General features: G+C 33.6%; 1 protein-coding gene across 3 annotated transcripts in view; it reads left to right on the top strand.

Annotated features, from left to right (window-relative positions):
* Positions 1-27,316, top strand: part of KLHL1 (kelch-like family member 1) — a 478,878-nt gene that overhangs the window by 297,948 nt on the left and 153,614 nt on the right. For all 3 annotated transcript variants that reach the window (XM_011969523.1, XM_011969520.1, XM_011969521.1), the window contains one exon: positions 4,613-4,799. In XM_011969523.1, coding sequence (XP_011824913.1) covers positions 4,613-4,799 — 187 coding nt within the window. The remainder of the gene's footprint in view (positions 1-4,612; positions 4,800-27,316) is intronic.

Genomic DNA, 27,316 nt, shown 5'->3' on the forward strand with positions numbered 1-27,316 from the left:
TTATTCCTTGATTCAAATTACTCAGAAAATGAGCATTTTGTAACAAACGGGCAATAGGAAGCTGGGTAGTACTCATAATAAAATTATGATCAAACTGTAGTCAGGTATTGAGTTATTACCTAGTAGAATCTGTTATGGGCTGATATTTGTATCCCACCCAAAATCATATGCTGTTGTCCTAACCCCCAAAGTAATGCTATTAGGAGGTAGGGTCTTTACAGGTAATTATGTTTAGATGAAGTCATTAGTGTTGTCAGAGGAGATGAAGTGCAAACACAGGCTATGGTGTTTATAAGCAAGAAATTGTTACAAGTAATAATTTTAAAATACACAACAATAGGTTACAGTGATTATGAATAATTTAGTTTGTCAAAATGAGTAGGAGTAGGGCAAAGTTACATTTTAGACAATATTTTATTCATAAAAAGGAAAATAGTATTTGAATACAGAATAACTTGGGCATTTTATTAAATACAATACACATTTTTATTTTATTTTATTTTATTTTTATTTGCCATGTCATATATTGAAGTAAATCTTAATATATTTTTATGTGTATATCTATGGACATTGAACTTTGTATTTTTCTTTAAAATTTATTACTTTAAAGTATTACAAACCTAGGCACATAGAGTTGATGATCTTTCAATACTTTATTTTTATAGAATTTATTTTTTCTTTTATAATTATAAAATTTGATATAATCCTTATATATCTTTGCATGTATTTGTTTGTAATGTTTTCTTAGAAAATGAAAAGTTATTCACAAATTATCATTAATTAATCAATAACATTAGTCTGTTACCTTAAAGTTGTGCAAATAAAAGTATAAGCTAACACATTAAGTCATTTTAAATTTGTAGCTGGACAAGAATTCACAAGATTAAACCTCAGTAGAAGATACCACTTACTGAAATTTCATTTAATCAATCTTGTACTTTGGCCATCCTAAATCATTTTCAAAATTACTTCTAACTTACTGTACCACTAACATATAATCTTTAAGCATAAAATATGAGAAATTAAACCCAAGTACTATTAATATAAAAATACTATGCTAAAATTATTTTTACATGGTACTAAAGTCAAGAAGGCATAGGGTTACTTGTAAGCTAAAATTAATCCACCCTAATTAGTTAAAAGAGTCATCTAAATATTAGGGATAGAATATAAACTCATTTTAATATAAATTATTCTCTGCATTCATATTCCAAAATTTAAAAATATTTGAATCTATGTCATGAATCTACTTTTCTGAAACCTAAGCTGTTTCCAAACTCTTGGATTTACTTTTTTATTCTGTTAGAATTTTGCAAGAAGAAACATGAAAAAGGAGTACATTTCTAATTTTTTTTGTTGTTGTTTTTTTTACTTATTTGTACAAATTCATGAAGTACATGAGAAATTTTGTTACATGCATATAGCGTGTTGTAATCAAGGCAGGGTATTTGGAGTGTCTGTTACCTGAGAACAATACATTTTTGTTAGGTATAGTCACCCTACTCTGCTATCATACATTGAATTTAATCCTTCCATCTTACTAAGAATTTTACCCTTTAACTCAGTTTGCTTCCTTGTCCTCCATGTCTCCCACTCACCCTTTATAGTCTCTGTTATCTGTCTTTCGACTTTCTACCTCCATATAATTAATTTTCTTAGCTCCCAAATAAAAGCGAGAAAATGTGATATTTGTCTTTTAGTGCCTGGCTTATTTCACTTAAGATAATGACCTCCAGTTCCATACATGTTGCTACAAATGGCACAATTTTATTCTTTCTTATGGCCAAGTTGCATTCTATTGTGTATATATACCACATTTTCTTTATTAATTAACCTATTGATGGATACGTAGATTGATTCCATATATTTGCTATTATAAATAGTGCTGCAATTAACATATGAATGCAGATATCCATTGATATACTGATTTATTTTCCTTTGGGTAGATATCCAGTAGTAGAATTGCTGGATCAAATGGTAATTCTACTTTTAGTTTTTTGAGAAATCTCCACATTGATTTCCATAGTGGCTCTACTAGTTTGCCTTCCAACAAACACTATATAAGTTCCCTTTTCTCCTCATTCACACCATCATGCTACTTTTTGTCTTTTTAAATAGTCATTCTGACTGGGATAAGACAGTATTTCATTGTGATTTTGATTTAAATTTCCCTGATGATTAATGATATTGAGCATTTTAGCATATACCTGTTGGCCATTTGTATGTCTTCTTTCGAGAATTATCTAGTCATGTCCTTTGCCCACTTTTTAATGGGATTAGTTTTTTCTTGTTGAGTTGCTTTTGTTTCCTGTACATTCTGCATATGTGTCCTCTGTTGGATAAATAATTTGCTAATATTTCTCCCATTAAACAGATTGTCTTTTCACTCTGTTGGTTTTTTTTTCTTTGTTGTGCAGAAGATTTTTAATTTGATATACTCCCATTTGTCTTTTTGTTGTTGTTGCCTGTGCTTTTGATGTCTTAGTCATAAATCCTTTGCTTAGACCACTGTTTGTGAGAATTTCCCTGAAGTTTTCTTCTAGTGTTTTATATTAACAGTTTTGCAACTTACATTTATGTATTTAATTCATTTTGAGTTGATTTTTGTATATGGTGACAGACAGGAGTCTAGTTTCATTCTTCTGCATGTGGCTATCCAATTTTCCCAGCACCATTTATTGAAGAGTGTGTCTTTTCCCAAGTGTAAGTTATTGTTGACCTTCTCAAAGAGCAGTTAGCAGTAAATATGTGGCTTTATTTCTAACCTCTCTATTTTGTTCCATTGGCCTTTGTATCTATCTTTACAGAAATACCATGTTGCTTGGGTTAAGTCAGGTAATGTGATACCTCCAGTTTTGTTCTTTTAGATCAGGATTGCTTTGACATTTGGGCTCTTTTTTAGTTTGATATTTTATATATATATATTTTTTAGAATTGCTTTATCCAATTCTGTGAAAAGACGACTTTGGTAATTTGATAGAGATTGTGTTGCGTCTTTTCAAAACTTTCCATTGGAGATCTTCTATACTAAAATATATATGTGTGTGTATACATATATATATATACACACACGTGTGTGTGTATATATATATAAATATAAAGATCATGTTCAAAATAAAAGTGGGTAGAAAGGCAGCTATTAGTATACAACAAAAGGAAACTGAGCCAAGAATGCAATTAATTGTCTTCACTTAAGTAATTCCAAAGCATCTAGTAACTAATATTATACTTCTTATTCAGATTAAAACTGTTCTGGCCCAGGCACAGTGGCTCATACCTGTAATCCCAGCAATCTGGGAGACAGAGGCAGGTGGATCACCTGAGGTCAGGAGTTTGAGACTAGCCTGACCGACATAGTGAAACCCTGTCTCTACTAAAAATGAAAAATATGCTGGGTATGGTGGGTGCACACCTGTAATCTCAGCTACTCAGGAGACTGAGGCAGGAGAATTGCTTGAACCCAGGAGGCAGAGGTTGCAGTGAGCCGAGATGACACCACTGCACTCCAGCCTGGACAACGGAGTGAGACTCTGTCTCAAAAAAAAAAAAAAACAAATTATTCGGTGTAATTATTCTATACTCTTTATGGCACGTCTAATGGTTTTAGATAGTAGGTAGGCTTAAATATTTTAATTAAAGCCATAATTTTAGTGTTCAATTTAATTAGTTAAATGCTGCCATTTTTATTCATTCAATGAACATTTGTGTACAGATGTGGTACAATTTTTTATCAATGTACAAGGAAAGGTCAGTGAGTAAATGCTAAATTTTCTACTTTTTAATTTTCTAAATCTATGGGACACATTTTATTGTCACTTAAAGTGAAACAGGATCCATTAAAAAAGAAAAGGAGAGACTAAAAGAATCAAGGAGAAAAAATTCTAAAGAGTGAGAAAGTGGAAAATAAAAAATACTCTGGATGTGAGCAAATAAATGTAAACAAAATTTGCAGGGAAAATAACCTATCATAGCAAAAAAAATAGACACAATATACTTTAAAACTACTGGTCTCACTCTCTTGGTCTCTTGGGTGCTGAATTTTGGTATAAAATTTTCACTACTGGAAACTATTACTTTGCCTAATACACAACTTTTAAATTCCGTATATAATTAAAGAAATGTTATGAGGAAATTGTTTTCATCTTTATTGAGTTATTTTTAATTTAAAAGGTATTTAAATTATACTTGACACATTTTACATTAAATATATGAACACTTATGATAAGCTTGTAATGGATTAATTTGTTGAGGTCTGTTTTTAAATGTCTTTCACCTGACATGTTTCTGGCCAACACAGGTAACTATACTTGATTTTCAGACAGCTTTCATAAAAAGAAAGTGAATGGAAAAACTGATCACTGTAGATATTTGTTTTTACTCTGTGTGGTAAAATGATAAATAATATTGAATCAAAAATAATATCCATTCTGTCTCTATTGAAAGCCATTCATTTTACCCATTTTTATTTGTTGCTCTAATGGATTCTTACTACACCCTGCATCCTGCTCAATATAAAGATAATATCGTAGACATTAAACTTCTAATTTTAAGTAATGACCTAATGTTCATCCCTTTGAAAACATTATTAACAGTGATTGTGTATTATTCACAGATATTGGCTGACCTAGAAAATCATGCATTATTTAAGAATGATCTGGAATGTCAAAAACTGATTCTAGAAGCAATGAAATACCATCTATTGCCAGAAAGAAGAACTTTAATGCAAAGTCCGAGAACTAAACCCAGAAAATCTACAGTTGGAACTTTGTATGCTGTAGGAGGAATGGATAACAACAAAGGTATATAATTTTGGATTTATATAACTATACATCCTGTGTTATATTGTGATGCAGCTTTAATATTGTAATGGTTAATATCACAAAAATTTACATAAACTTAGCTTTAATTATTGTTATTTCAGATTAAGAGAGAAATTAAATATCTCTTATTTTTGGTCTGTAGGTGCTTTCTGCTTCTTATTCATCTTTAAGTTCCTTATTCATTTCCTGTGCATTATGTACAAGATTTCATATAAAATAAAAAAGAGATTTGAGTCACTTAACACAGGCCAAACAATTTTTTGGACATATTGAGAATGATATTTCAATGCTAAGAAATGTAAAATACTAGGCAAATTCTTCCTGGGATGTCAATTATGAAGAGAATCTCTGAGAAGTTGAGAATGTCACATAGAAGCCAGATAAATAAGTAGACAATTATAAAGAAGTATAAGAATGGTAAAAGTTATAATTTATAGTTTTAATTGTGTTTACTAATTTAGTCCTTCAAAAGAAAGTGAATCATTTGTTTAAAATTAAACATATGCATTTAAAGATTTTATTCTTATGCTTTTAGAGTTACTGGAAAAATCTCCAAAAATTTGTCCTCTTCAGATTTTCTTATGTCTGTCTTAATTTTCCTGAATAAGTACACAAGAAAAATAATATTTTAAAAGTGTAATTTTCATGTTTGTTTCTAATAAATGATATAACTAACCATAAGATACTTCTAGTAAGTATAAAAAAACTGAAATTGGCAACAATAGAGTATGACCAAATATTCAGCATCTTTTTTTAAATTATTAAGATAAATGAGAACAACAACAACAAAAAACAAAAAACTTATTTCAATCATTGTGAGCGGAGATTTCAAAATTGTAGCTGAAGGGAAAAAACTTATGTAATCAATAAGGAATGACACATTCTTATTTGTTATCTGTCAAAAAGATATCCTATGGCTGTTAGATGGTTTTCATAGTTTATTTTTGGAAAACAGCAACTCCTGTAACATATGACAATGCAGAAGTCTAAAGAAAAGAGATTTCTTTTATAAGTACATAGCAAATCTAGATAGTAAAAGGGCTAAATGTTTGTCATCACATGGATGAATATAGGCACACATAAAAGAGAATATTCGTCCTGGGAGAAGGTACTAAAGCTTAGAATACACTATTATTGAAGTAAGAAAGCCTTAGAAACTTCTTTAAAACACAATAAAACATCTTCTATCTGGGGTAATCTCTTTCCCAAAAGACAGAATCTGAATGGTGATTTTGATGTTTACTTCAAAAAACATCAGATATATAATCTCTATATCTATATCTATATCTATATAATATATGTGTATATATATACATATAACTATATATATACACACATACAACTATTTATATTTCTATAGAAATGTACCTATTTATCATGGTATTCAACTCCCTCTCTCGGACATTATATAGCTAGGCACCTAAGTATAGGTATATATAGATTTACTAACATCCTTGAAATTGTTACTTTTGTTGCTTGTAGTCATTACTTACATTGTATGCGTGAAACTATGTTATTACATTTTTGAAAGACACTTCAAATTGCTTACTAATTATTATTCACATGGAAATGTCACAGTTTACTTGAGCTTAACCCTATTATTAAACACTTTGCTGGGATTCAAGTATTTTTTATATACATAATGCCACCATTAGCATCCACATACATAAAAGTTTATCCTAATCGCTGAGTATTTCCTTAAATAGACATCTAGATGAAAAAATTAGTGGGTAGGAAAGGAAAGCCCTTGTGACATATAAGCTTATTTCTTTTTAGAAAATATATAAGTATTTATAATATTACCAAGTTATATAGAATGACAGTTTTACTGTCTTGTCAAAAATTTTTTTATGAATAAGTTTTAAAATAACAAAATATAGAGTCGTATAATCAATCCCCAAGTGTTCGTCATTACATTTATATTTCTCTTCTTATTAGTGAGATTGAACTTTTTGTATTTTAATTTTTATGCATTTAATCACACATATAATAATGAATATTGATATATTAGTACCTGTCTTCTAATTATTGCATTTTTTGCAGTTTCTTGAGCATTGTTTTGTCAGTAGTAACAGCCTATGGTCCAATCCCATCATTTTCTTTATTTTAAAGGAAATAATTTTGATACTTCAGAAGCCTGCTGTAAATATCTAGTAGGTAGCATAACACACCTGGCAATGTTTGAAAGAATGATGGATATTGTATAAGAAAATATATAGATGCTCTGGATAATATTAAGTTTTCTAAGACAGAATTTACTTTTTTTTTAGGCAAACACTTAGAGTAAGAGAAAATTGCCTTCTTCCAAGCAAGAATTGGATGATTTGAGACCAAGATTTAGTGTTTTTGAGGACTGCCTTACCTTGTTTCGCTTTCAATATTTATACCAGGGCCACTCATTCTTGGTGAGCCCTGAATGCTGTTTCATTTTTAACTCAGAACTAGCTTTGCTTAGTTCTGAGATAAATCTATGCCTTACAACTATTTATAAGCTAAGTTTATCATCTTAACTTCCATTTTCTTCCTGGATCTCCGCCTTTTGCTGTGTACATCTTCAAATTCAGCGAATGCCCGGAGAAGACAAGCAGTGTTGCCCTGCCGTTCTCTTTACTGAGGGATAGGAGTCTAAGGTCCTGACTGCCTTGATTGCCCTGAACTGCAATTTGTATCTTTTCAGCCTCATCAGACTGCCCAGTGGCCTCAGCCCACATGTATGCAAAGTCTCTTAGCCTAGAGCTGCTTGTGAATCAATCATTTCTAAAGGCAAAAATGGTAAAGAATGTCAGGCTCATTTCCATTCACGTCCCCTCTTTCTGGGACTTCAGATTTTTAAGTGTTAGCTGTATTTTTTAGTCTCTAATGTCTTTAAACACTTAAATTTTGTACTATGAACTGAAGCTTTGTAGTTACTCATGTGGGAACAGTTTGTCTGATACAAACTAATCCATCATGTTTAAAAGCAGAAGCTCCTGTGTATTTGTTATTTTGAGGTTGTCTATATCTGAAACTTCTTGAATTATTCTCACATTTATATATTTATTTATGAATTTCAATGTTCTTTTTTTTTTCATTCTGTCCATTATTTCTTAACAATTACACATTTTATTTTATATCCTGTGGCTAATAATTTCAGCATCGAAAATGTTGGTGTCTAAATCTGTTGTTTGTTGCTTCTGACAACTCTCACTCATGTTAGTTTGATTCCTTCTGTGTTAGGTAATATTATTTTAAAGTTATAATTAGTTTTCTTTACTCTCTGGGACTTCTTAGGGGCCTAAATTTTGCAGATGCCTTCCTCTAATTAGCCTGAATTTGCTTCAACCCAGAACCAAAGGCATCACTAACATAGAGGCATGTCAGCCCCCGTTAACCATACAGGCTTAATGCAAGATCTGTGGTTCCTTGTTCTCCCACCTTGAGTTTGGCCCAAGACAGATGCCTCAGATCTCATTGTTGGAAACCTCTGTCCACAAGAAATGCTAGCTTTTGTATTCCTTTAGGTCTCTCTCTGGTTTCACCTCACTGTTCCTTCAGCTATTTGACTGCCCTTGAAATTTTCTCTTATTTTCATGTAAGATGAGCAATGCAAATAATTTTTTTTTTTTTTGTAATTTGCCCAAGTGGGCTGGTATTAGAATTAGAGGGCATTTCAGCCTGAGTCTTCTATTCTAAAACAGTCAGAAGCATCCTATTTCTCTTTTATTCTAAAGTTTTCTCCATAGATTATTTCACTTGTTTTATGTCCTATAAATTTTGAAGAGTAGATATTTTGTCTATAACTAAACCATTAACACTCTGAAATGTTTCAAATATTTTAGATATTTGTAAGGTAGACTCCTTGACATTTCCATAGTTAATTAATTTTGAATATTCACAAATTTAATAGTATTATTTTCAGTTATAACTTCTACATCTCTAAAATGCGAGTAATAATCCCACCTCAAATTTTAAATTCTAACATGTATTAAATTAGAACATATCTAATTACAATGTAAATGACCATTCATTAACAATTTGATCAAATCTCACGCTTCTAATAGTGAGTGTAATTCAAAATCTGGAGCCTAAACAGGAATTGATACATGTCTTAGAACTGAGTGATCATTAGCAAATATTCAAAACTACAAGTACAAATTATTGAATACTCATTTGTTCTCCTGTTATACATTAATTCTCTTTTTCAAATGATAGACAACTTTGCATGTAGATAGAAACTACATGTTTCTAATTTTAGAAACACTATTAATTGTGATAACACTTGTGATCAATTGTAGACTTTCAGTAAACATCTACTAAATTTAAATTGTAACTAATTTAACTTATCTAAATGGATATCCAAAATGGACAAATCTCTCATATATTTATGAATTATAAATTCACTTTGAAGTATAATATACTATTTATCAATATAAACTGTGTTAATATGAAATTCACCTTTGTAACATTTTGAAGATGTGAAAAGTAAAATGTAATTAGAAGATCTCTGTTACCTACACAACTCTTCCCATAGGACCCTTCAAGCAGAAAATAATTTTATGGATCTAGGACACTTTTCCTCAGTAACTGATTATTTGTAAATGATAGATATTACATCAATGACATAAATACACACATATGTACATTTAATTGAAATTTCATTTTTTTTCTTCCCCCAATTTATGTACTTATTTATTTATTTTTATTTCAATAGGTTTGTGGGAAACAGTTAGTGTTTGGTTTACATAGATAAGTTCTTTAGTGATGATTTCTGAGATTTTGGTGTACCCATCACCTGAGTAGTGTACACTGTACCCAATGTGTAGTCTTTTATCCCTTAACCCCCACCCTTTCATCCCTCCCCTCAAGTCCCCAAAGTCCATTGTATTGTTCTTATAACTTTGTGTCCTCATAGCTTAGCTCCCACTTATAACTGAGAACATATGATGTTAGGTTTTCCATTGTCGGGTTACTTCAGTGGGAATAATGGTCTTCAACTCCATTCAGGTTACTGCAAATGCCACTATTTGGTTCCCTTTTTTGTGGCTGAGTAGTATTCCATGGCATGTATGTATGTGCATGTGTGTATATATATACACACACATACACACACACATATATACATACATACACACACACACACACACACACCATTATTTCTTTATCCACTCATTGATTGATGGGCATTTGGACTGGTTCCATACTTTTGCATACTTTTGCAACTGCAAATTGTATTGCTATAAACATGCATATGTGCCGATGTCTTTTTCATATAATGACTTCTTTCCATCTAAGTAGATATCCAGTACTGGGATTGCTGGATCCACTGGTGGATCTGTTTTATTTTTTAAGGAATCTCCATACTGTTTTCCATAGTGGTTGTACTAGTTTACATTCCCACCAGCATTGTAAAAGTGTTCCCTTTTCACCACATTCATGTCAACATCTATTATTTTGTGATTTTTTGATAATGACTATTCTTGGAGGAGTAAACTGGTATCACATTGTGATTTTAATTTGCATTTCCCTGATCATTAGTGATGCTGAGTATTTTTTCATATGTTTGTTGGCCATTTATTTATGTTATTTTGAGAATTGTCTATTCATGTCCTTAGTCCACTTTTTGTTGAGATTATTTATTGTTTCTTGCTGATATGTTTGAGTTCTTTGTAGATTCTGGACATTTGTCTGTTGTCAGATGCATAGTTTGTGAAGATTTTCTCCCACTCTGTGGATTGTTTCTTTACTCTGCTGATTATTTCCTTTGGTGTGCAGAAACGTATTTAGTTTAATTAAGTCCTATCTATCGTTTTTGTTGTTGTTACATTTGCTTTGGAGTTCTTGGTCATAAAGTCTTTCCCTAAGACAATCTTTAGAATAATTTTTCTGAGGCTATCTTCTACATTTTTAATGACTTTAGGTCTTAATTAAGTCTTTGATTAATATTAAGTTGATTTTTGTATAAAATGAAAGATGAGGATTCAGTTTTGTTTTACTACATGTGGCTTGCCAATTATCCCAACAAAATTTGTTGAATAGGGTGTCCTTTCCCCATTCTATGTTTTTGTTTCCTTTGTCAAAGATCAGTTGACTGTAAGTATTTGGCTTTCTTTCTGGGTTTTCTATTCTGTTCTATTTGTCTGTGTGCCTGTTTTTATAGTAGCACCATGCTGTTTTGGTGGCTATAGTTTTATCATATAGTTTGAAGTTGGGTGATGTGATGCCTCTAGATCTGTTGTTGTTGTTTAGTCTTGCTTTGACTAGGCAGGCTGTTTTTTGATTCTATGTGAAGTTTAGAATTCTTTTTTAAGTTCTATGAAGAATGACAATATTTTGATGGGAACTGCATTGAATTTTTAGATTGCTTTTGGCGGTGTGATTATTTTCCCAATGATTCTACCCATCCATGAACATGAGATGTGTTTCTCATCTGTCATCAATGATTTATTTCTGTTATCAATGATTTCTTTCAGCAGTGTTTTGTAGCTTTCCATGCAGAGTCCTTCACCTTCTTGCTTAGGTATATTCCTAAATATGTTATACTATTTCTTGGAAGCTCTTTTAAAAGGAGTTGATTTCTTGATTTAATTCTCAACTTGGTCACTGTTGGTGTATAATGGTGGTACTAATTTGTGTACATTGATTTTGTATCCTGAAACTTTACTGAATTCTTTTATCAGATCTAGGAGCTTTTTGCATGAGTTTGTAGAGTTTTCTAGGTATACAATCATATCATCAGTGAAGAGCGACAGTTTGACTTCATTTTTACCAATTTTCATGCCCTTTATTTATTTATTTTGTCCAATTGTTCTGGCTAGGAGTTCCAGTATTATGTTGAATAGAAGTGGTAAAAGTGGGCATCTTTGCTTTGTTCCAGTTCTCAGGGGGAATGTTTTCAACTTTTCCTCATCCAGTATAATGTTGACTGTGGGTTTGTCATAAATGGCTTTTATTATCTTAGTATGTCCCCTCTATGCCAGTTTTGCTGAGGGTTTTAATCATAAAGGGATGTTGGATTTTGTTAAATGCTTTTTCTGCATCTCTTGGGATGATGATGTGATTTTTGTTTTTAATTATTTATATGCTGTGTAGCACATCTATTGACTTGCATATGTTACACCATCCATGTATCCCTAGTGTGAAACCAACTTGATCATGGTGGATTATCTTTTCGATATGCTGTTGGATTCAGTTAGCCAGTATTTTGCTGAGGATTTTTGCATATATATGTATTAGGGATGCTGGTCTGTAGTTTTCTTTTTTGTTATGTCCTTTCCTGGTTTTGGTATTAAGGTTATGGGAGTTTCATAGAATGATTTACAGAGGATTCTCTCCTTCTCTATCTTTTGGAATAGTTTCAATAGAATTGGTACCAATTCTTCTTTGAATATCCGATATAATTCAGCTGTCAATCCACCGAGTCTTGGACTCCTGTTTTTTGACACTTTTTTTTAAAATTGCCATTTCAATCTTGCTCCTTGTTATTGGTTTGTTCAGAGTTTCTGTTTCTTCCTGGTTTAATCTAGGACTGTGGTATATTTCCAGGAATTTATCCATCTCTGCTAGCTTTTCTAGCCTGTGTATGTAAAGGTGTTCATAGTAGTCCTGCCTGATCTTTTCTATTTCTGTGTTATCAGTTGTAATATCTCCTGTTTCATTTCTAATTGGGCTATTTGTACCTTCTCTCTTCTTTTCTTGGTTAATCTCACTAATGGTCTGTGAGTTATGTTTATCTTTTCAAAGAACCAGCTTTTTGTTTTACTTATCTATTGTATTTTCTTTTTCAATTTTATTTAGTTCTGCTTTTTTGTTTGTTTGTTTGTTTTTTGTTTTTTGTTTTTCTTCTGCTGGGTTTGGGTTTGGTTTGTTCTTGTTTCTCTAGCTCCTTGAAGTGTGACCTCTGATTGTCTGTTTGTGCTCTTTAGACTTTTTGATGTAGGCATTTAACACTATGAACTTTCCTTTTTCATTTATTTTGCTTTATCCTGAAAGTTTTAATAAGTTGTGTCACTATTATCATTCAATTTATATAATTTTTAAAATTTCTATCTTGACTTCACTGTTGACCCAACAATCATTCAGAATCAGATTACTTAATTTCTGTGTATGTGCACGAGTTTGAGGGTTTCTTTTGGAGTTGATTTCCAATTTTATTCCACTGTGGTCTGAGAGAGTACTTGATATAACTCCAATTTTCTTAAATCTGATAAGACTTGTTTCGTGGGTTATCATTCAGTCTATCTTGGAAAATGTTCCATCTGTTGGTGAATAGAATGGATATTCTGCAGTTGTTGGGTAGAATGTTCTCTAAGTATCTGTTAAGTCCATTTGTTCCAGGGTATAGTTTAAGTTCATTGTTTCTTTGTTGACTTTCTGTCTTGATGACTGTCTAGTGCTGTCAGTGGAATATTGAAGTTTCCTACTATTATTGTGTTGTCATATATATCATTTCTATCATTTCTTAGGTCTAGTAGTAATTGTTTTATATATTTTGGAGTTCCAGTGTTAAGTGCATATATATTTAAGATTGTGATAGTTTCCTCGTGGACAAGTCCTTTTATCATTATGTAATGTCCCTCTTTACCTTTTTAAACTGTCATTGCTTTAAAGTCTGTTTGTCTGATATAAGAATAGCTACTCCTGTTCACTTTTGGTGTCCATTTGCATGGAATATCTTTTTCCACCCGTTTACCTTAAGTTTACGCGAGTCTTTATGTGTTAAGTGAGTCTCTTGAAGATAGCAGATACTTGGCTGGTGAATTATTATCCATTCTGTAATTTTTATGTGGGGCATTTAGGCTATTTACATTCATTGTTAATATTGAGATGTGAGGCACCATTATTTTCATCATGCTAGTTTTTGCCTGAATACCTTCTCTTTTTTTTTTCCATTGTATTATTGTTTTATAAGCCTGGTGAGATTTATGCTTCTATTTTGGTGTATTTTGAGGTTTTGTTTCAAGATTTAGAGCTCCTTTTAGCAGTTCTTGTAGTGCTGGCTTGGCAGTGCCAAATTCTCTCAGAATTTCTTTGTCTAAATATTATTGTATCTTTTCTTCATTTATGAAGCTTATTTTCACTGGATACAAAATTCTTGGCTGATAATTGTTTTGTTTAAGGAGGCTAAGACCCCAATAGTTTCTAGATTGTAGGGTTTCTGTTGAGACATCTGATATTAATTTACTAGGTTTTTCTTTATAGGTTATCTGATGCTTTGCCTCACAGCTCTTTAATTTTTTTAACCTAGTTTTTGATCTTTCTCTGGTGCCTTCTTGAGTAGCTTAATAACCAACTTTCTGAATTCTTTTTCTGGAAATTCAGAGATTTCTTCTTGGTTTGGATCCATTGTTGGTGAGCTAGTGTGATTTTCTGATGGTGTTATAGATCCTTGTTTTGTCATACTCCTGGAATTGTTTTTCTGGTTCCTTTTTATTCGGATAGACTATGTCAGAGGAAATATCTGGGACTCAAGGCTGCGTTCAGATTATTTTGTCCTGCACAATTAATCCTTGATGTGGTGTTCTCTTCTTCCCCTTGAGATGGAGCTTCCTGAGAGCTGGACTGCAGTGATTGTTTTTGCTCTTCTGAGTCTAGCCACCCAGCAGAGCTACTGTACTCTGGGCTGGTACTAGAGAGTGTCTATGGAGTCCTGTGATGTGATCTGTCTTCAGGTCTCTCAGCCACAGACACCAGCACCTGCTCCAGCAGAGGTAGTACGGGAGTGAAGTGAATTGTGTGAGGGTCCTTAGTTGTAGTTGTGTTTAGTGTGCTGATTTCCTCAAATGCTGGTTGTGCTAGCGGTTTGTTGGCCTCCAGCCAGGAGGTAGAACTTTCAAGAGAGCATCAGCTGATATAAGTTCGCCCTAAGATTTCTTGGATAAGTATACTTTGGGTCTCTCAGGCAATGGGAGAGGCCTTAGAGCTCCTAAGAGACTATGTCTTTCGTTTTGACTACCAAAGTAGGTATAGAAAGGCTTGGTGGGTGCAAGGTTAGGCATATCTGAGCTCAGACTCTCCTTGGGTAGGGCTTGCTGTGGCCACTGTGGGGGATGGAGGTGTGGTTCTCTGGTCAATGGAGTTACTTTCCCAGGGGGATTATGGCTGTTTCTGCTGCGTCATACAAGTTGCCAGGGAAGTGGTGGAAAGCTGGCAATGACAGGCCTCACCCAGGTCCCACACTGGCCAGTCTTATTCCCACCTTGCCCCACCATCGGCATGGAGTTTATATCCAGGCAGCTAGTGAGCAGGGATGAGATCTCGCCCCAGGCTACAAGCCTCCCTGCTGAGAAAGAAAGCAGGGTGTTTAGGCCTTACCTCTCCCCACCTGCTTTAGCCTCTGTGTTCCTATGGCCTGTACTTCCCATTTGCACTCCACCCTGGATTGTACCCAGGAATAATCGTATTTAGTCAAAATTATTTAAAAGTTCAGCTGGAGATTTTCTTCTCGCTGTGGTCCTTTCTCAATTCCACTGACTGCCCTCACCAAGAACCTCTGTGAGATAAAGTTAGAAATGGTTTCTCTGGGCACTGGGAGTGCCTACAGGGCTCATCCTGCTTCTCCTTCTATTTTTATATTTCACTTGGCTCTCTAAATTTGTTTCAGCTCTAGAGAAGGTTAAATACTTCCTTTGTGATCAGGATTTTCAGGTTCCCTCAGTGAGGTCAGGGTATGTGCTTGGAGGCTGACTTTCCCCTCTCACATTTTAGGCACTCACAGTTTTCTAGCTGTCTCATGGAGTGTGCTGTGGCAAGCCACTTCTTTCAAAGGGACTGTGAATTCCTTTGGTTTTCCTGCTATGTTCCTGCATCAGTTCTTGGAGCAAAAATTCATTATGTGAGTCTCCTCATGCCGTTCTGTCCATCCGAGTGCGAGCTGCAAATTAGTCCTGCATGGTATCTGCCATTTTCACATCAATGACACATATTTTAAATACCTCCTTCCAAATACCATCATATGCAACATTTTCTTTACTTCCTACAACAAACTTATCTTGAGAGTATTTTCCAAGCTCATTTTGATTTTGAAGAGATTGAGATACTTTTTTAGTTTCTACCATTTAGTAAGTAGAGTTTCAATCTAGGATTGTATATAATTCCAAAGTTTGTATTATTTCTTCTGCTCTTTTGCTCACATTTAACCTGTTAATGATGAGATGTGCTAAGAATAACACTTTTTTTTTTTGAAACGGAGTCTTGCTCTGTTGCCAGGCTGGAGTGCAGTGGCAGGATCTCGACTCACTGCAACCTCCGACACCCAGGTTCAAGAGATTCCCCTACCTCAGCCTCCAGAGTAGCTGGGATTACAGGCGTGCACCACCACACCCAGCTAATTTTTCTATTTTTAGTAGAGACAGAATTTCAACATGTTGGCCAGGATGGTCTCTATCTCCCGACCTCATGATCTGCCTGCCTTGGCTTCCCAAAATGCTGGGATTACAGGTGTGAGCCACCATACCCTGCTACTAAGAATGACTTTTTTAAAAGGTCTGCTAAATACTTGATATACATTAATTCTTATTATATTATTTTTATTTAGAATTTTACTAAAGATTAGACTCAGTTCTCAAGTGCAGTGTGTGAAGGAATAAATCTCAGGCCAGCTAAATAAACCTTATGATTTCAGGAAACATATTAGAAATATAAAAAATTATATAATTGAAAAATTATATTTGCTCTATTATATTTATTTCAATTTCATGTTTTATAAATTAATTTTATATACCAAAATTATAAATATATTATAATTTTACCTTATTTTCAAATTCTGTTTTATTAATTTCCATTGAGATTTACCTTTTAAAAACATGTTTTTAAAATCTGATATAACAGATACTACATTAAAATTCAGCCCACATTTTAAAATTGTTCTAATTATAGGCATGAAGAACCATGAAATTAATATCTTTAAATGTCCAAAAATGTACATATGAATGTCCAGAAAATTTTTCTAGACAAACTTCATTTGTCTAGAAAATGAACGTCCAGAAAGTGAATAGAAGTTTATAAAGGTCTCAGTTAATATATTCTTATTAAAATAAAAATCTTACTCTAAGTATTCTAAAACACTCATTTTTTTAAATTTAAATTTCATGACCGTATATTCTCTTAAAAGAACAATTATTTATGTTAAAAAAAAAGCAACTTTTATTTTTTTTCAATTTAAAAATAAGGGTTTAATATATTTAAGGTTTAAAACATGATACTTTGAATATGTATATATTGTGAAATGGCTCAGTCAATGTAATTAACATATAAATTGCCTCAAATATTTTTCCCTGCTGAAAACAGCTAAAATCTACTCTCAGTAATTTTTTTTTTTTTCTTTTTTTTTTTTGAGACAGAATTTTGCTCTTGTTGCCTAGGCTGGAGTGCAATGGCAGGATCTTGGCTAACTGCAACCTCTGCCTCCCAGGTTCAAGAGATTCTCCTGCCTCAGACTCCTGAGTAGCTGGGATTACAGGTGCCCACCACCATGGCCAATTTTTGTGTTTTTAGTAGACACAAAGTTTTACCATGTTGGCCAGGCTAGTCTTCAAATCCTTTCCTCAAGTGATCTCCTGCCTTGGCTTCCTAAAGTGCCAGGATTACAGGCATGATCTCACCAATTTTCAAATAGACAACACATTGTTTTTAACTATAGTTATGTCATAGAGATCTATTGTATAATAGATCTCTAACTTATTCCTTTTACCTAACTAAAATTTTGTGTTTCTTGACCAACATTTTTCCAGTCTTCACCACTAGATTCTCAGCTCCTAGTAACCACCATTCTACTCTCTGCTTCTATGAGTTTGACTTTTTTTATCTCCTACGCAAAAGTGAAATCATTCTGTATTTGTCTTTCTGCACCCGGCTTACTTCACTTAACATAATGTTCACTTAACAAAAGCAACTTTTAGACACAAAATAGATAGATCTTATTTTTTTGTAAGTATATCTAGGCCATAATATGTCGTATAAATGTCAAATAAAAGTTCTATAATTCAATACAAAGTCATTATATTTCCTACTTTCAGAGAACTATCAATATACTATCTGGGATACACCCTATCAGCAATATTTCCATCTAACTTGGCTTCAGACATCAGTTATCAGATTTGCTCTGCCTTCTGTGGCTAATTAGTTATTAAGGACTGTCTGATTTACATCAACATTTCCACTACTTTAGTTGAAGCTTTATCACCTCAGCTCTGCAGTCCTGGGATAAAACATGTGCTTCTCAAATGGATTTATTTTTTCTTACAACACAGAAGTATGTTAGATGGTGATCTCCCTATCTGCAGTCTCTCTCTCCAGTCCCATCCACCCAGCTCTCTACTATCAAATTAATTTATCATGACTTTTAGCATGATCAGTAAAATACAAAATATAAATATAGATAAAATACAGTAAAAACCTTCATTAGATCTCCATTCCTCAGGTAAGGACTAATATTCTTTGCCCATGAAAATTTAATTATTTTATTATTTTTGGCTTATATATAGACTTTAGAGCCTAACTCCTCATCAACAACTCCAAATACCTTTGGGTGCATGATATTCACTTATTTTAATAAAATTGAAAAAGTTGTGTAACATTTATAAACTTTAGTAGGGTAATTAAGTATTGTAAATGTTGGTGTGTCTCATATGCAAAATGGGAGTAAAAACATTTCCTATTTCTTTGAGACATTTTGAGGTATATACTGATGCAAGACCAGAGGTTTACATGTTAAGTTGTTTTAAGTTAACAACTTAACCAAATGTTGATTCAATAAATGATGGAAACAGCTTTATTTTGAAATATTATGACATATATGATTCATTTGTGGCAATTTCTGTCACACTTAAACCTCTACTCATTGGAGGTGAGGCTTCTATTCTTCACAGAGCAAGTACAGTTAAAATGCAAGCTCTTGATAGCAAGCTTTTGATGTCTTAACAGTTTATCCTGAGAGAAAGTTTGTGAGCAAAATAAGTTCGGTTATAAAAACATAAAGTTATATTCTTGAAAAACTGAATTGCACATATATATTTTAAATTCATTGTATTAGCCATTGTTTTCTACATTTTATGTGCATTAAAATTTTAATATCAATATCAATTTAATCTTTATCAGGTAATTACATTAAACCAGTTATTCTATATTATAAGCTTAATATAATTAATTGTATTTTATAGCAATTATACACATCATTATTGTCACAAATATTATACTATTCTTACTAGATACTTCACCTATTGTTATAAGGTTCTAATTTGACGTATTTTTGTTGCACATAACTTGTAATATTTTTGTAAGTGGCTCTATTGGAGCTATTTCTTTTAAGTGACTCAAGAATCTCTACTGGTGCCCATTGCAATACCCACCTCTGAAGTGTGGGTAGAAATAAGTAATGACTTCATATATTTGGAAGTCTGACTAATTATAATCATATCATATAATTATTTGTTTAGGTGCTCACGTGTTGAATAGACCATGTCACTTTCTGATAATGCTGCTGATATTTTCTCCCAAATCAAAAACATGACCTTTTAAAAATGTTTATTTCAATAATTAGAAATTATTAATTTTGAAATATAATTAAAATGATATCCTTTCTATTGTCTGCTCCTTATATGTTTCTTGGGTTTCCAGATTATAAACTCATTCTTTTAGGATTATCTAAATCTGCTACAAATATTCATTGAGTGCCTACTAATTTCTAGTCACTGTTCTTTATTTATTATTTATTTATCTGTTTGTTTGTTTGTTTGTTTATTTATTTATTTATTTATTTTCAGACGGAGTCTTACTCTGTTACCCAGGCTAGAGCGCAGTGTATGATCTCGGCTCACTGCAACTTCCGCCTCAAAGGTTCAAGCGATTCTCCTGCCTCAGCCTCGCAAGTAGTGGGATTACAAGCGCCCACCACTACACCCATCTAATTTTTTTAAATTTTGGTAGAAATGGGGTTTCGCCATGTTGGCCAGGCTTGTCTCGAACTTCTGACCTCATGATTTGCCTGCCTTGGCTTCCCAAAGTGCTGGGATTACAGGCATGAGCCACTGGGCCCGCCTAGTCACTGTTTTTAGTGCTAGTGAACAAAACTATAAAAATTTCTACCATGTTTTAGCTTAAGTTCTATTCATGAGGCCATAAGCAATAAAAGTTAGTAGAAAATAGTTTATGTGATGATTATTTATTCAGAAGTATAAAGTAAAAACGGGGGAATGGAGATTACAAAATGAGGGGACAGTGTTGATATTTTACATAGCGAGGAAGGCCACTTTGATGAGTTAAATCACATATACAAGTTGCTATCTGAAAATTTCATTAATTTCTTTCTGAAAATGAAGAGCTCTTTAAATTATTATGACCAAGGCCAGGTGTAGTGGCACGCCCCTGTAATCCCAGCACTTTGGGAGGCCAAGGAGTGCGGATCAACTGAGGTCAGGAGTTTGAGACCAGCCTGGCCAACATGATGAAACCTCATTTCTACAAAAATTAGCCAGGCATGGTGGCACACACCTGTAATCCCAGCTACTTGGGAGGCTGAGGCGTGAGAATTGCTTGAACCTGGGAGGCAGAGGTTGTAGTGAGCCAAAATCGTGCCACTGCACTCCAGCCTGGGAGACAGAGTGAGATTCTATCTCAAAAAAAGATTAAAAAAAAAGACATAAATAAATTATTATGACCAATGAACATTTGTTAAGCTTTTTTATTTTCATTTTCTCCTAATAATTTATAATTTATGGATATTTTTAAAGCAGAGTTTGTCAAACTATGGCCATATCTAGCCTACCATTTGTTTTGTATGGTTTATGTACTAAGAATAGTTTGTACATTATAATGATTGGAAAAAAAATTTCATAATGCATTTTTTATGTTTTAAAATTCAAATTTTAATATTCAAAAACTTTCATTGGGTTTCACCTATTCGTTTACCTGTTGTCTATGGCTGCTTTCACTCTGCAGTGGTCATGTGGTTGCAAGAAAGAAATACACAAGATGATCCACAAAGTCTATGACTTTTACTATTGCCCTTTCCAAAAAAAAAAAAAGAGTTTTAGTACTGTTATTACAGAAGAAAATAAATCTCTACTGTATTTTTCTTGGAAATTTCTAGTGCCAAATGTCACATTTGTTTGACCCAAATGTAATTTAGCAGCAGCTGGAGTGGGCAGTTTCTGTGCAAGTTCACAATGTCACACCACGGGCAACCTCCTGTTCTACCTACTTTTCTACCTAAGAGCATTCTTTGAGGTATTCAGAGCAAGCTCAGCCTGCATGTCCCTTGAACAGGCATCCCAGTAGTGGGAGTAAAGGATGAGGTTGAATCTCCAGAGGCAATTCTCAACTAACTTGGTATGAAAGTCTGTGATGCTATTCAAATTTCACTGCTAGTATTATCACTTTCCCTTTTTATACTACACTTACGTCTCTGTTGGCCAATTTCAATTATCCTTTTTATTTTTTGTAAAATGATAGCGAGCTTATCACTTGGAGACAGAGAGTAAACATAAAAGCCTGTGCATGAACTTGCTAATGATCACCTTCAGACTTTGACAGAATTGACACGATGAATTATTGATGGTGATGTGCATCTGTTAAGTAATGACTTGTGGACTGAAGAGTTAGTAGTAAAATGTGTGCTTAATGTAATTACTCACAGTGAATATATTATGATAACCAATAGGTGAACCCTGTTACTGGGGGACTGGTGCTACTTAACTAAACCATAAGTAACTGAAATTCATGTATATCAGAACAAAGTGAGGACTATCTGTGTCTGAGGAGACAATATAAAATTGCACAGTTTGATACAGAGAAATAGAACTGGAATGGCAGGGTATGGGGTTGGTGGGTCCTCAAGATCCTACTTAATAGGTACAAGCCCATGAAAGAGCAGCCCTCTTTTGATTTGGCTAAAGGGGAATCCAGATTCTTAGATGGACTGCTCTCTTCTTGACACAGGAAAACAATGTCAAATGAACTTTCCTACATACTGAATGACAGCTGGCAAGCAGAGAGCCCTCTGGCTTTGACAAAGGAATTTATAACAGATTATTTCATTCTAAAGTAAGAGTAAACCAAGTAAAAAGCTGAGACTCTCAAACTGATCTTTGGAGCCAAAGCAGAGAAAATAATAATAAAATTTAATTATCACATTGTTCTGTTTATCACCTTATACTTGATAGCTATGAACAAAAAGCAGAGCCTAGGTAAAAGAAATCCTAAGCATGCTCATGGCATGTTAAGGCAACAGTAGCAATCATCAGTCCTTTAGGTACGGATTAACTGAGTGGACAAGTGAAGAAGAACTAAAAGTCTCTTATTTCTACTTTTATTTTTTGCATTACCTCCTTGTTGAATGATGACTTACAGCCATAGGTCAATTACTGATTTTGATTAACAGGCAGGTGTCTGTTCAGATAGCACTAAATCTTTCATGTGAACTCAAAGCAAATGTTCTCAGTGTGCCTCATAATAAGAATGCTGGGAAGGTGATGAAGAAAAATATAAGCAAGTGAGAAACTTTAATTCTTAAGTATAAAATAAAAGCTTAATTTCCCAGAGATTTTCTATTGAATCATTTTACTATGGAGAGTGTATTATAGTCTTTTAATGTTTCATGCATGCCTCGAATTTTCATATAATTTAAATTAATAAATTATATAACTTTAAGGATTAAACTTCTGATATCTTTCTCTTTGTATTCAAAGGACTTGGCCAGATCATTTATCCTGAATTAATCTCATCATTCTTTGCATTATTATCAGTATTGTTGCAAGGCAAAAATGGAAAATGAGATATTTTGACCTTATTTTTACTCTCTTGGCTTGAACTGGACAAGCTACACTATCAGGAACTTTTAAAGAACAGCCTTTCATACAGCAGTTCTGTAACTGGATAATTTTTGCAGCATTTAATTAATAGTAATCATCCTATGGCTTTGAGAAAGAAAATGATTCACTTCCAATTCTCTGTCAGAGAAACCTGACCATTTGCAATTAGATTGGAGAAATAACATTAAAATACTCTATGACTTTTTCTGAAGAAAAGTAATATAATAAAAGAAACATTTATATATATATATATATAGGCGTGTGTGTGTGCGTGTGTGTGTGTATATATATGTTTATATATTTGCCCTTTTGAGTACTGCCCTACTTGATGCTTGCCTCAGTGACTACATTCAGTCACTTTGGTTCCACTTCAACACTTTTTCTTTGAACTTGTAGTATGTCACTGGAGATTACTTGTTCAAGGTCATTAGTTTGCACACAACTATAGAAACAACTCAAAACTATGAATAAAATCATGTCAGCCAAATCTCAGTTCCATTTCACACACAAAGAATTTTCTTCTGAAATAGATAGTCACTTACTGTCTTGCTAAGGGATATTGTAGAGGAGAACCATACTTCCCCAAGCATCCCAAGGGAATAACTAAATTAAGATAGGGTATCTGCGTTTGTATTCATCTTTAGAATTTAAAAGGATGCCTATGAGTTAAGTTAAATTCTTATTTAAGTCACCCCTGTGAGTGTTTGGACGAGAGACTTCCAGCCCCCAGAAGCCAAGTTCTTTATCCAAGAATAAAATAAGACTGTCAGACGAAAAGTGAAATTTTCTTTTACAGCCTTATCTTCACTATAAACAGACAAATCTTAGTGACGAATTCAGCTGTAAATACTTCTGGGGACTCTGCTGAGGGTGGTTCAGAGTAAAACGTATGGGTCAAATATTTCTAAATTCAGACTAATAGCTTTATTTTTCCTCGTAATAGAGGATTTGAACCTCATGATTGTGCATTCTGTAGATCTTTCTAGGAATGGAGACTGTATGAATGCAGACTGAATAAAAAATTCATGTGTTATGATAAAAGGCCTACCATAATTATAAATTCTTGAGTACTCAGTACATTCTTTTTGATCAATCTCCCTGTGAATGTACAGCAAATGAAAATAAACATATCTTTCCTTCACACTAAATCTCCCTTAGTAGATTCATGAGGTAATAAGTCTGAGTGTGTTTTGTATATATTTCATGAATAAGTGATCTTAATTCTCCAGTGTGTGGCTATTCTCTGGAAAAGAGAAAGAGTCTCCCTAGGGCAAAATTAAATGACTTCTATGATACAGACTTGCAGAGAATAAGTAAAAGATTCAGAGATAAATAGAAGTCACCTAATGTGGCACTAATGTAATCCTGCATTTTGAAATGAGTAAATCTCAATGAATCACAGAAAGGCTTCAATTAGAATAATTTAGTGAGGTCAGGTGCTCATTTATGAAAAAGGAAAACATGTATTTTTTACAGGCTTATAGTTTAGGTGGAGATCACTGGAACCTCATATTCTTTTACTATATGTCTATAAAGACATTTTATGACTTCTCTTTTCGCCATATAATCAGGAATACTAGAACCGAATTGTCATGATTGCCATCTTTTTCCTTCATTCCAGTATCTACATTTTCAACAAAAGCTAGAAAAGTTCACATATTATATGCAAGATCTTTACTGGGGCATAGGGCATTTTAATAACATAAATAGCAAGGGCTTGCTTATTTTTGGCAAATGATGTTAGTTATAAAAATAAATATTTTATTTGAAAATGTCAAGTAGCATGACTTTATGTTCAGTAAGCATTTTTAAGATGAAAACATAAAATAGTCTCACAATAATATTTTAATATGAAGAGTGCTCATTTGTTGTAAAGCTTTTTTTATTATTTTTATTTTTATTTTTTATTTTTCTGAGATGGAGCCTCGCTTTGTTGCCCAGACTGGAGTGTAGTGGCGCGATCTTGGCCCACTGCAACCTCCGCCTCCTGGGTTCAAGCGATTCTGCTGCCTCAGCCTCCCGAATAGCTGGGACTGCAGGCGTGTGCCACCACTCTCGGCTAGTTTTTGAATTTTGTTGTAAAGTTTTTAAAATATGAGCTTTTTGCCATAAAAAGGTAGCTAACTAATAATGACAGAAATAAGTTTAAGTTTTGGTTTACCTTTTTAAAAGTCTCTTTGTTGTGACATCATTACTAGCAACAAAAGCTGCTTTTAAAAATAATGAACTAGAACTTTAATTATAGCACTAAGAAATATTTACGGTACAATATTTAAAATAGATAGTTACATATAAAAAAAATTCAACTTCCAGGCCAGGCATGGTGACTGTAATCTCAGCACTTTAGGAGGCCCAGAGGGTGGATCATTTCAGACCAACAGTTCAAGAACAGCCTGGTCAACATGGTGAAACCCCATCTCTATTAAAGGAAAAAAAAAAAAAAAAGCCAGGCCAGGCACGGCAGCCCATGCCTGTAATACCAGCTACTCAGGAGGCTGAGGCAGAAGAATCAATTGAGCCTGGGAGGCGGAGACTGCAGTGAGCCAAGATTGGGCTACTGCACTCCAGCCTGGGTGACAGAGGGAGACTGTCTTAAAGAAAAAAAGAAAAATAGTTATCCATTCTCTAAATTTACTATGTACTTAATTGCATTCACACACAGCCGCCCTAAAATGTTGCATTGATTTAATGTTAACCAGCTGATTTAGATATGAACATCAAAATTATATATCTTCTAAATCTACTGAAAATCTGTAAAATTATTTAATTATTAGGAAAGCTTAAGTAAATTTTCTGATATTTACCTATTGCATTCACATTAATTCCCTGCTTATGCATTAGCATATTTTTATTTTGATGTTTCTATTTTTCTTCTTGATTAATGTGTTTTATATACCAACAAAATATAGCCTTTTCATATTTCTTAAAAGGTGTAGTTCATTTGTTTATCTTTCAGTGTTTTGTTTCTCTATTTGTATCTTTTTGATGTAAATATATTTTATATTCAGATGGTTGGTGGTTATATATTTATTAAAATGTACCTTATAACTTCTGGGTTTTGTGGCTTTCCCTCACAAATCTTTCATAGTGGGCCCACCTAGAAGTAAAAGTTAATCATCTACTTTTTAATATTCTAGTTCATTTACAGCTTTTAAAAAATTTTTAGATTCAACAGGTACATGTGCAGGTTTGTTGCGTGGGTATATTGCATGATGCTGAGGTTTAGACTTCTGATGATCCCATTGCCCCCAAAGTAAACATAGTACCTGATGGATGATAGTTTTTCAACACTTTCCCACTTTCCTCCTTCCCCAGTTTTGGAATCCCCAGTGTTACTTGTTTCCAATTTTCTGTCCTTTTGTACCCAGTGTTTACCTCCCACTTATGAGTGAGAACATGTGGTATTTGGTTTTCTGTTTATGTGATAATTTGCTTAGGATAATTGTCTACAGCTGCATCAAGGTTGCTGCAAACGGCAGGATTTCATTCTTTATTATGGCTGCATAGTATTCCATGGTGTATATATATACCACATTTTCTTTATTCAATCAACCACTGGTTGGCACCTGGGTTGATTACATGTCTTTGCTATTGTGAATAGTGCTGCAGTGCAGTGAATAGTGCTGCAGTAAATATATGAGTGCAGGTGTCTTTTTGGTAGAATGATTTCTTTTCCTTCGGGTATAAACCCAGTAATGGAATTGCTTGGTTGAATACTAATTCTGTTTTTAGTTCTTTGAGAAATGTCTTAACTGTTTTCTGTAAGGACTAAAGTTATTTGCATTCCCTCCAACAGTATATAAGGAATCTCTACTCTTCACAATCTTGTCAATATGTTATTTTTGACTTATTTTATTTTATTTTTAAAATTTTATTTATTTATTTATTTATTTATTTATTTATTTATTTTGAGATGGAGTCTCACTCTGTCACCCAGGCTGGAGTGCAGTGGCACGATTTCGGCTCACTGCACGCTCCGCCTCCTGGGTTCACGCCATTCTCTTGCCTCAGCCTCCCGAGGAGCTGGGACTACATACGCCCACCACCACGCCCAGCTAGTTTTTTTTGTATTTTAGTAGAATGTTAGTCAGGATGGTCTCGATCTCCTGACCTTGTGATCCGCCCGTCTCAGCTTCCCAAAGTGCTGGGATTACAGGGGCGAGCCACCATGCCCGGCCTTATTTTATTTTATTTTTTAAAGATGGAGGCTCACTCTTTTGCCGGGCTGGAGTGCAGTGGTGCACACTCGGCTCACTGCAACCTCCACCTCCTGAGTTCAAGCAATTCTCCTGCCTCAGCCTCCCAGCCGCCCAGCTAATTTTTGTATTTTTAGTAGAGACGGGGTTTCACCATGTTAGCCAGGATGGTCTTGATCTCTTGACTCGACCTGCCTTGGCCTCCCAAATTGTTGGGATTACAGGCATGAGTCACCACACCCAGCCTTTTTTAACTTTTTAATAATAGCCATTCTGACTGGTGTGAGCTGGTATCTCATTGTGAGTTTGATTTGCATCTCTCTGATGATTAGTAATGTTGAGTATTTTTTTAATGTTTCTTTGTCACGTGTATGTCTTCTGTGAGATGTATCTGTTCATGTCCTTTGCTCACTTTTTAATTTTACTTGTTGATTTTTTTAAGTATCTTAAAGATTCTGGATGTTAGTCTTTTGTCAGAAGCATAGTTTGCAAATATTTTCTCCATTCTATAGGTTAT

The sequence above is a fragment of the Mandrillus leucophaeus genome, unplaced genomic scaffold, assembly GCF_000951045.1.
Source record: "Mandrillus leucophaeus isolate KB7577 unplaced genomic scaffold, Mleu.le_1.0 Scaffold897, whole genome shotgun sequence".
Taxonomy (NCBI): domain Eukaryota; kingdom Metazoa; phylum Chordata; class Mammalia; order Primates; family Cercopithecidae; genus Mandrillus; species Mandrillus leucophaeus.